General features: G+C 54.0%; 1 protein-coding gene across 1 annotated transcript in view; it reads right to left on the reverse strand.

Annotated features, from left to right (window-relative positions):
- Positions 1–6,101, reverse strand: part of KIRREL3 (kirre like nephrin family adhesion molecule 3) — a 441,995-nt gene extending 435,894 nt beyond the window's left edge. Inside the window, 1 exon segment of the mRNA XM_049778913.1 lies at positions 6,011–6,101. Coding sequence (XP_049634870.1) covers positions 6,011–6,065 — 55 coding nt within the window. The 5' untranslated portion in view covers positions 6,066–6,101.
- Between the last annotated feature and the right edge of the window lie 5,417 nt (positions 6,102–11,518).

An 11,518-nucleotide genomic window follows, 5' to 3' on the forward strand; every position in this document is an offset into this window, starting at 1 on the left:
GTGTACATGCTGGTACATAAGTGTATGTGCATGAGTCACAGTCGGAAGAGGAGTGTGACCCTCACAGCTACTGAGGATAGGCCTGCCTGAGACCACTTGCTTACCTCCATCCCCAGATGAAATGAGTGAGTTTGCACCTTGCTCTCCCGGGGCCCCCATTAGAGCCACATCCGACTAAGTGACTAAGTGCAGGAGCAGCAGCTCCCCTACTGCTGCCTAGCCTGCCGCCTTCACCCCCCCATTCAGAACTGAGGGAGAGCTGGCATCTCAGTCCTCCCAGTAGTGCTCACTGTGTGCACACGGAGAATGTCTGTTTCCAAGCAGCGTCTGCTAAATTGCTGCGACAGAAAGGAAACATTTATCCAATATTGACATTTACTGACTTCTTGAGGACACCACCAGGACTCTGTACAGGGAGAGGCCGAGGGAGTGCAGGCTCCCCAGATACCCCCCCCCCATAGGCCAGGCAAAGGTGAGGAAAGTCCAAGGGGGAAGAGTGGAGGCAGAAGAGATGCTGGTGACCCTTCGCTCAGTGCTCAGGCAGTGACAGAAAGAGGGGATGGAACCCCGTAGGGGCATTTAAGTCAAGGTCATAAGGGCCATGGGACACCTGTGTTCTTAATTGACCCTTGTGGCATCTGTATTCATGCCTGGTCGTGTGGTCTCTGTGTTAATACCTGGCATATACCCCAGGATAGGGACACTTGTTTATGGGACCAGTAGGTCTCAGCTCTGAATCACCTCCACCTAGATAGAAATCAAGTACCACTGTCTCCTAAAGAAGGAGGATACTTGGCTGGGCATGGGGTGCTGTATGTCTAGCTCCTGTGCTGAAAGCAGGATGAGATAAGAATCCCACAGGAACAGAGGCGTCCCCCAGAGTAGTAGGGCTGCACTTTGTGATGCTGGTGTGTGCACAGACCTGGAAACACAATTGGGTCCCCGTGGCTCTGGATGGCTCTTCTTAGAGGCAAAACCAAAATGCCCCGACATGACATGGCAGCAGGAAAGTCAAGTGAAATGCCAGCAGGAGGAATTCGGTGCTTTCAGTTTTGAGGATGATCCTGATTCCAAAAGCCTGTGCTGACTTGTGCCCTCCACACCATTGTCACCTCTCAAGGTTGGATTGGGGTATAGGGGAGAGATGCCACCATCTATGTCAGGGAACCTGTCCCCTCTTGCCCCCTTCCACCTCAAAACCTTAAACCAAAAGATCTGGGGCTCAGCCCCACCCCTCCATTGGTGGGCAATTTTATTTTCCTCTTTCGTGTTTCCAAAACAGTTTATCTTTTTATCTCCCTTGGAAGAAAAGTACTCTGCAAATCAAAGGTATCATTAGTATTGTTATTATTTTGCTATTGAAATCTCTTGAATCTGCTTCGGATTATTCATGTGCTTTTTTGGGTCTGGAACATAAAGCCTTCGAAAGTCACCCCCACTGGGCCGAACAAAAAGGGAAAAATTGCATCTTCAGGCCTCACCCCCAGCTCCGCCTGGGCTCCTGCTGGCCTTGGCGCCTGGCGACATGGGCAGAACTCAGGAGGCTTCTTCTTGGTCCCATGCCCTGTGCCCCACCACTCCTGGCTGTGCCATCCAGCCCTGCCGCCCGCAGTGAGGCCCCAGGGTGGCCTGTGAGAAGAGCAATGGAAAGGCGTGGACCCCATCTGCCTCCCTCTGGGGGGCTGAGCCTCCCTCCTCAATAAGTCTAGGCGGCAGCTGACGGCTCCCCTCCGGTAGTGAATACACAGACACAGACACGGCACCACCCACCCCCACACTGCTATTGGGGTCCCCACACCCAAAGGGTGGGGAAGGATGAGGTCCCACACCCTTGGCAGCCAAGCTGTGACCTTCTGGGACAAAGGCAGTCTTTCTTCCTCCCCTACACAAGGCATCCCACTGCATGGGGTACCAGGGGCTACAGGCCAGGAGGCTTCCTGCCCCCTTTCCTGTTTTCAGACATTTCTGGGTGTGGGGAGGGTTTCTGCAATTGCTCATCCCTGATTTCCTTTTTTCAGCACCTGTTTAGCTCAGATCCCTTGTGAGCCTATTGAGTTGCCCCACCAGAGTCTCTGTCACCCACTCCAAGAAAGCGCCTTGCAAGTTCTAGACTCTAGCTCTTGTCATGCCCTACTGCATATGACCCCAGAGCCACTCTCCCTGCACCCTTCACTGCCCCTCTGCAGCTCCTGTGGGCATCCATGAGTGATAACAGACCCTTTGGACCATTTCTGCCAGCAAGTCAGGAGATCAGGTGGCTGACCATCTCCTAGGGGATGACTAGTCTTAAAGTCAGGTGTCACTGGTAGGTACAGGCACGATTCCCCAGCCCTTTCCCCACATACTCAAAGAAGCAAAAGCAAAACCAAGCAGAGGTCTGGGTGCTCCCAAATAAGAACTTTTGCACTCCCAGATTGGCTCTGTGGGGCAGTCCCACTGGGGATCTAGAGGTGGAGAACTGGGGGAAACTCCCTTTTCCTAGCATCAGGAAGTACAAGTCTGGCTCAAAAGTTGACAGGAATATGCACCCACTGGCACGCCTTTAAGGGCCCCACACTCCAGACCACAGGGAAGAAGTCAGTCAGTGCTATGCCCCTTGGAAAGGAGCCGCATGAGCCTGGTCTGGGGATGTCAGCTTCAGTGGGGCATATACCTGGGGAACACTTTGGAGCAGAGAACAGGGGTAGAGAAAGGCACAAAGCGAGCTTGAAGTTGAGGGCTGGTAAGAGAATCGATTCCTCTCACCGGGCACTGAGCAGGCTCTTCTCTAAGAGAGGTAAGTGCTGGTTTTTGCCTGGCTCATCTCAGAGCTTATGACAATTGGGCAGGGCCTTCCTATACTATAGGAACTAAAACAAAACAAAATAAAAAACAATTCCTCTAGGGCAGGGCCACAGAATGTTGTACGGGGGGGCCGTTTGCCGTGAGTTTGAGAACCTTGCGATAAAGGGACCCCAAGTACCCACACAACATCCACAGTTCCCTGCCATCTGGCTGGGTTTTTCGGCTGCCCTCCTCAGAATGAACTGGAGTATACCATACGGAGGGTCTGGTGCCTGCACAAATCCAACCTGGGCATGATTCCCAGCACCTCATATGGTCCCCAAGATCTACCAGGTGTAATCTCTGAGCACAGAGCTAGGAGTAAGCCCCAAGCCCTCCTGGGTCTAGCCAAAAATCAAAATAATAAACAAATAAAGACAGAATATGAAACATTTGGTCTTAAGTGGTACTCAAAGAGCTGTTACTTTACAAGAACAGGGAAACAGCTGATCACAACATTCCTTACACATCTATGTCACTCTCTAAAGGGTTAGAGAGCAAAACAAAGGGGAGTAACTGGGCAAAGTAGAAGAGAAGGGGAAGGAAAGGGACTCCAAGAGGGTCCCTGTTTGAAGGGTCCCTATATAGTTCTCTCTATAAGGGTCCCTCCTTATGCAGGATGAATATGTCCAGGAGCTGGAGCATAAGAACTATGTCTCCAAAAACACCCCCCCCCAAAAAAACAAAACAAAACAAAAAACACTGAGCAGACACCTTTCCCTCAACCCCATCCTCTGTTGAGGGCCAAGTCAGGCCCCAAAGAATTGAATTGGCTATCTAAGAACAGGGCTACCTCAATCTGGCTACAGGTCCTTGAAAAGCATCCCAGGAGAAAAAAACATTATTGAAGAGCATTGTTAAAGAGGGTGCTAGGGGTTAGCTTTGGTCAGGGCATGACTGGTGGACATGAGACCCTTTGGTCACTTGAGAAACATTGGCTCCAATCATAGACCAGGCATAGCAGTGAGTGTAGAGACGGCCGTGAAGATGCAGGGAAGATTCCCACACTCCATCCACAGGAAACAACTGCCACATATAAAATCAGAGCCCAGTGTAGGTACAACGGGCCACAAGCAAAGCCCTAACCCCTGCCCCAATTGACTCTCCCAGGCTTCAGTTATAGAACATTTGAGCAGCTGGCAGGACCCAAAGTCTGGGTTGTTGGGACAAGCTCGAATCATGTTGATCTCCCTACCCCTCCGACCTCGCCCTCAGAGGTGCATGCCCTGTGCCTTCTCCATTAGGTTGGGCAGGCAGTGCCAACCAAACCCAGGACATTCAGGAGCTAGAAGGAACAATGGAAAGAATGAAGCGGTTTGTGGTTTCTTCCTAGAGCTTTCAGGGTCCGGCTGGAAAGAGCTGAGCTCTTAACCTCCATAGGCAAATCTTTAAAGATTCATAGGAGGCTGTCCAGAAAGAGCTACAGAGGAAAAGAAGCAAAGTAGAAGATACACATGCCAAGATTCCAGAGTCATACAGACATCCACAGGCTTCTCAGGCCCAAGACTCTGCAGGGCCCAGTTTCTAAGACCTTCTAGCCAATGACTCTAATATGAGCATTAAGTTCCTGGGCGGACTGGGGAGAAAGGGAGTGAGTGAGTTTCAGGTCTGTGTGTATGATCCCAGCAGACGCACACCCCGAGATCAGGCAATCAATCACACAGAATGGCAACAGAACCCAAACTGTTTCTGCACCAGCATGGAGAGATAGTTCTTATTCATTCAGTCTGGGAACTCCAGGAAAGGCAATTTATCTTCTCGCGGCTGGAGGGATCCACAGAGCCTCAGAAGCACATGCGGAACAGGAGTGCCTGTCCTCACAGCACAGCCATTTCCAGGCTGGACTAGATGGCTGCAGGGGGTAAGGGGTCCGGAGATGGACCTAAGGTGGGCTTGGACCAAGTTTTATCAGGGCAGCCTTCTGCTAGCCATAGGGGCCCAGGAGAAAGGCAGCCCCATCAGGGTTCCGGATTGCTTCTTCCTGAATGCTATTGCCTGGCACCGCGGGCTCTGTTTTCTGAAAAACTTTTACCCTTCATTTAATCAACAGATGGATGTGCTCTGTTGTGGATTCTCTCTCTCTCTCTCTCTCTCTCTCTCTCTCTCTCTCTCTCTCTCTCTCTCTCTCTCTCTCTCTCAGAGCTATGCTGGCTGGCACCAATGCAGCCTTAGATGGCACAGGCAGCCTTTAGCATGCCAAGAGGGGGAAGGAACCGAACCAATTTTCTTCTCCCCTTCAAACTCAATTCCACAGGTGACTTTCCATGCCTTTGGCCAAGCCAGCTCTCAGAACCGCACTCCTGATTTTTCCTCCCCACCTCCACAGCTCTCAGCCCGAGGTGGGGATAGAGGGAGGGCAAAACGAGGGAGGGTCTCTCAATGGCAGGGAGCCCCCGGAGGTGCTGACAAAGTTTTTGCAGGGAGGTCGGTTGGCACCCCTGCCCCGCTAGGCTGCAGAGAGACACAATCCGCACCAGCGGGGGGAAAATGCATTGTAGACCATGGATCGGGGCTGTGTAGGACTCAGCATTCATTCTCACTCAAGCCCCCGGTGCAATTCAATGAAACTCGCGGCAAGCTTTTCCCAGTCATCACAGATCACCCCCACAGTACCACAGTACATGGCTAACTGCAGCCCCTTCCCAGCACATTCAGGCAGACCCGCGGGAGCTTGAAACAGGCCACCTCCACGGAGCGCTCCCTCCCTGCCCGCATCTCCTCCACCGGGGAGAAAGAAGGTGGTGGGCAGAAGTTCCAGCGGCAGATTCCCTGGACCCTGCGTGCTGCCCACCCCAGGAGCATAAAGAACAAATCCATGTGCACGGGAGCCTCTCTGAGCTCAAAGCTGACAAGTGAAAGGAGAAAAAGCCAACCCCCTTCTCCCCCACTCCCCGACCCCCGCGCTCCAGCCCCTTCCTTCCATGGGGGAACACGCATGGTACCATTTTGTGGCAACCCTTGGCAAGGCCGAGGAAGCATCGCCAGCGCCCCTCGGCGGGCCCCAAGACGCGCACCCATCCGTCCGAGTTGTCCCAGCCAGCCAGCCAGCCAGCCAGCCAGCCAGCACCCCTGGCTCCGGTGCTCAGCGCCCCGCACCCCGCAACTCAGCTCGGCGCCCCGACCATCCAGTGCAGAGTCTACTTTTCTTTGCAACTCGGCGGCAGCCACCGAGAGCGTGGGGTCCTACCTTGGTTGAAAAGGAAGAAGCAGACGAAAAGCAGAGCCAGCTGGAGAGGGCTCATTCCGCAGCGCCAGGGGCAAGTTGGCCTTGCAGCGAGTTTCTCTCTCTCTCTGTCTCTCTCTTCCTCGGCTGGCTCGCGGGGTTCGGCCTCCGCGCTGCTTTCGGGGTGCCCCGGGCCCTCCGCTGGCTCGGTGTGGATCGGGGCAGGTCTCCGGAGCTCTTGGGGGTGTCCCGGGTTGCAGCTGCCAGCGCCGATCGGTCAGTCTGCTGCTCGAGCCGCCGCGGGAAGCCAAGCCGGGCTAGCCGGCCAGGAGCTCATCCATGCCCGGCTCCGGGCGTCCCGGGCACACGGCTGGCACGGCTCGGCGGCTCCTCCCACCGCCAGCAAACGAACGAGCGAGCGAGCGAGCGAGCGAAGGAGCGAGTGACGAGGGCGCCTTTCGCGGGAGCTGCGGGCGGGGAGGAGAAGGAGGGGAAACGGAGCATAATTAAAGAGGAAACACTGGCCCTGGGAGGGGGTGCACTGGGCAAAGCGGAGGACGGAGGTGGGGGTGGCTTTCCGTCATGCAGCCGCCCCTCCATTCCTCCTTCCCTCCCTCCCGCCCCCCCAACCCAACCCAGGAGGGAAATTCAGCCTTTGTCACCGTTATGAAGCACCACCGGGCCGCTGGCAAGGGGAGGAGGCGTGCCCCGGACTTCGTGGGGGGTGCACACGATGTCGGGTGTTTGGAGAGAGAGAGAAGTTTAAGGCCGACCACATGCCGGCTGCCAACGGGCAATAGAATAGCCTCGGGGCTGCACCGGATTCTTGGAACCGGGGGGCTGCAAGCGAGCGAGCGGGGAAGTGGAAAGCGGGTCGCTCGCTCTGCTTGGCTCTCCGGCCACTGTGGGTGCAAGGGGATCAGGCAGAGATAATCCTATTCTGCATCTCTGCATCTCTGAGACTTCCCTGGGGATGCTTGGGGTGTGGGCGCTAGCAATGAGCAAGTCCTGAATGTGTCCGACCTCACCTGGCTTGGCATTTGTCTATGCAAACCCAAAGAAGGCACACGCAGAGTAGTGGCGGGAGCGCATCATTAATTGGGATGATCGTGGGCAATGCCAGCCCTTTGCCAGGGGATGAGCGGGGTGGTGGGAGGCAGCCCAGGGTAGCTTTTTCTCTAAATGCAGTGGCTCCTCCAGCGAAAGAGGCCAAGGTCATGGGCAAGCAACCTTCAGGTCTGTTTTACCTGAAGCCCCTCCCCCAGGACCTCTAAGTCAGGACTTGATGCCCAGCATTTTTTTTTTTCCAGATGGATGAGGCCGGAGAAATTAGGCGCTGAAGGAAAATAAAATGATCAGCACAGAGCCTTACCTCCAGGGCTCGCAGTTCCGTGTGGAAGCAGAGTATCTATCTAAGAAGCCAACTAGGAGGATGGTCGCCAGAGAATGGGCAGCCTGCTTCAGGGAAGCTTAGAGAAAAAGGCAATCCCTCCCTCCGTCCTGTTTCCACTAAGATCAATGCCTCTTTTTTAAGGCCACTGAGTCCAGAGCCTGTCTGAAGGGCCCCTTGCACCACCTTTCTTCCTCTGGGATTCGAGTTGCGGAGGTCTTAGCTGACTGCTGGGCACAGTCCAGCACATCCACGTGGGTATGGATGTTAACTTAGAAACAACCCACATCCCTGGGTATTATGAACGGGGAAGAGCAAAGGAGGGGGCAGATGTGAAAGTGTGAGCCAGTAGGAGCTGACATCTGGGAGCTGACATCTTAGATCTACAAATTAGTAGGTGTCTGTTGTGTTAAACTTTTCTATTCTTAACGTAATCGTTTATTTAAGTTTATTTAACCATATCCCCTAGAGGCTGTTAAACATATCAAAGGGCAATCTGTAAGCAAGCAGGGTGGGGGGCCGGGAGAGGGGGAGAAAAAAATGATGCTGAGGAGCAGAAGCCAAGAGGTGAGGCGCTGGGCCCTGGAGAAAAACAAGGGTCTCTTTTGCGGAGGCTAGACAGGGATCCAGCCTCTCTCGTTGGCCCAGGCCATGTGCCACAACAGAAGCAGCAAATTAGGGCCAGAGGCAAAAGATGGGAACTGATCCAAGCAACATCTGCCCAACAACATATGAAGAGGGAAAGTGGGCGTGGGGTGGCACAGGCCAGTGACTCACACAGCAAGTGCTCTCATCACACCTGCAGAGCTGGGAGCCGGCCCATCCGAGCCAGGACCAGCAGAGACTAAATCTATGTGACAGGGCCAGTCCCCCTCCAAAGCGACAGGTCAGCCTGCAACTAAGCACCAGCCTTCAATCTGTTGCTTAATTTTGATGGCTAATTCCTGTGTGGCCCAGGGCCCAGATTCGCTTAATTCAGCCCTGGAGAGAAATATAATAAAAATCAGGGGCACGCGGCTAGTGAATTGTGCGGAATGGCAGAATGAGGTCATGACAGGCATGCCATAACACACAAACACGACACAATGTCACGTTCAAACCACATGCGCTCACACTATATCTTCACACAACAAGCTCAAACAACACACTAATCCGCACATGATATTCACACACACACACGCATGCCACAAACACTGTGCGCTCACACCACACAGTTTGCACACACCACAAACTCACACAATACGCACACTCAGATCACACACTCTGCTACCACACACACTCAAGCAACACACACCAAACACCTACCGACCAACTCAAGTGCACTCACACAACTCACTCTCACACCACCACTCACATCAGACATCACAAACCACCACACACACACATTTGTACCACACACTCAGACCATTCATATTCATAACATGCCACACATTCACACAAACACACATACTTGCATAGTCACACCAGACACTCCAACTCACACAGTAACTCAAAGTCACTCATGTCACACACGCACACACACACACACACACACACACACACACGCACACACACCACCCAACCTCTCACAATCACAACACACACTCACTGCTGGCCAGGAGCTGATGGATAGGGACACTGCAAACCGGACGACCTGACCATCCCCTCCCAGGTTCCTCTGACCCTCCGTAAACCCCACGAGCCGCTCCGTTGCTCCTCCCGGCGCCGGGGGGCGTTGGACCCGGAGAGCAGGACACGCCACAAGGTGGGCGGGACGTGGGCGGCTGTGGGGCAGGCGCTGGCGCCAACCCTGCCGGCGGCGCAGCCACCTCCGGCCCTGCGGTCGCTGCCTCACCTCCTGCTCTGGGCTCCGTCCAGCTCCGGGCGGGCGGGCGGGCAGGCAGGCGGCACCTGATCCGGAGCCCCGGCCCGAAAGTCTCGGTGCAGGGGACGGGGCAGCGCAGGGAACGATGACCGGAAAGCGGGCGCGGAGAGCCGCCGCTGGAGAAACCGCTCGGTTCCTGGGTTTCTGCAAGGCCGGGGTCCCCTTTGCCAGCCGGGTCCCTGGCCAGCAGATGGCACCCTCTCCAGCGTTTCTCCCGCTGGCCCGGTGCCCGCAGGCCGAGCCTGCCATCTCCAGCACCCGCTCTGCAGGCCTCATAGTCCTCGGAACCGTCCCCCCCCGCGACGCCCTGGATCCTGGAACCAGGGACAACCAGGACTGGCTTGACCCCGCTACTCTGCACCTGCTGCTCCTGGCCAAGACATTTCCCCAGGGCTGGAATCCCCGCACCCCACAGTTATCTGGGCTCTGGAAGTCTGGCAACAGGTGCCTGTGGATGGCTGGGCCCAGTTTAGACACACCCGCCATCAGGCCCAACTTGACCCTTCTCCCTACTGAACACTCATGGATGCAGGTCCGAGAATAGCTCCCGCCTAGTGTTCCTTCCTCGTGCAAAGGCTTCTGCTTTGCTGGGCTACTTAGTGGAGAATGATAGCAGGAATTCCTTTTCCTCTTCCTGGGGAGTTTGCCCACTGCCCTAGAAGAAGACCATAAAGGGACTTAAACAGAACGAAATGCAAGAACCATCTCTCTGACCCTCTGATCAGGAGAGGTCCGAAGTCCTTCTAGGGACCTCTTCAACCCTCCACCTGGCTCAGGAAGCAGAGCCTGCTCCATTCCTTAGCTTTCTCCCAATGCCGCTTGTGGTCGTCTTCCCCCCCCCCCCCTTCCTGCCATCAGAGCATCAGTGCCACAAGGGGCAGAAAAGGGGTTGGTTTTTTTTTGGGGGGGGGGGGGCATCACAGGCAGAGAATTTTCTGTTTAATACCTCCTCGCAATTCTTTGCTGCAGATGCATTATAAACCACATTTCCTTTCAGTTTTTCATATATCCATATCCTGCCAGGGCTTTTAAAAACCTCCATGTCCAGGGATTTAAACACATTTCGCACGAGCCCCTCCTGGGACATTGGGCAATCTGGACTCTCGGTCCTGGTGAAGTTAATGAAGGCTCCGAGCGCCTCAGACTTCCAGAGACCAAATGGCCTACAAGGCTTAGCTCAGGCCGTGGCCAGGCTGCTCCAGACTGTTCCAATCTTTCAGTCTTTTTCATTTTCCATTTCTTCGAGCAAATTCCTGATTTGCAACCTGTTAGGTGGATTATGAGACCTTAACTCCTCTCCACTATCTGTAAGAGAGTGAAGAGCCCAGAGCTAGGTGTGTGGTTTTGAGAGCATCTGCTTCCCAAAAGGCAGGCGAGTTAGCCTCATTGATTCTCCCAAGACCAGGTCATAGAGAGGGTCTGGATGCATGCTTGATCCCATCCAACTCTGGCATGCATACAGTGCATATCTTTTTTTTTTTTGAGGGGGGGGTCACACCTGGCAGCACTCAGTGGTTACTCCTGGCTCTGAGCTCAGAAATTGCTCCTGGCAGGCACAGGGGACCATATGGGGATGCCAGGATTTCAAACCACCGTCCTTCTGCATGTTAGGCAAACACCCTACCTCCACGCTATTTCTCCAGCCTCTGGTTACCTTCTTTCTCTGGATCCTGGAAGAGGGTCCAGAAAACAAAGGGTCAGAGACCTCTTCAGTCTCCTGCTGTGCCCCAGTTCCTTCCCTGAAAGGCAGACAGCACAGACACCTATGGTCTGAATAGATAAGAGAGGTTTTTACCTAGTAGCCCCCATGCCACTTCCTTGTTTCCTGAATCCAATTGAACTTCTTCACTGTGCTATTAACCCATTGTCAAGCATCTGGAAAGTGCCCCTGCATCATTGCTGGCCTGTATTTTATGGGACTGGGTAAAATGAATCAAGCCTATATATAGTTTGCAACATGTGGAACACACTTTAAGATGCATCACTGTAGAGAAATGAAAGATATTTTTATCTCTCTGGCATCACCCTGAGCACCCAGCAAGACAATTCTCTGCAGCACCATTAAGAACAAAAGACCTGTTTAGCCTTGACACTCAATGAATGCAGGCCACTGGATACTTCAATTCTCTCTCTCTCTCTCTCTCTCTCATCTTCCCCCTTATCTCTCATCTCTACTCTCTCTCTCCTCTCTCTCTCTCATCACACACACACCACACACACACACACACCAGGCTTGTATTGTGTAGAATGGACAGGGAAGAAGGAGGTAGGTGGGGGG

Source organism: Suncus etruscus, chromosome 8, assembly GCF_024139225.1.
Source record: "Suncus etruscus isolate mSunEtr1 chromosome 8, mSunEtr1.pri.cur, whole genome shotgun sequence".
Taxonomy (NCBI): domain Eukaryota; kingdom Metazoa; phylum Chordata; class Mammalia; order Eulipotyphla; family Soricidae; genus Suncus; species Suncus etruscus.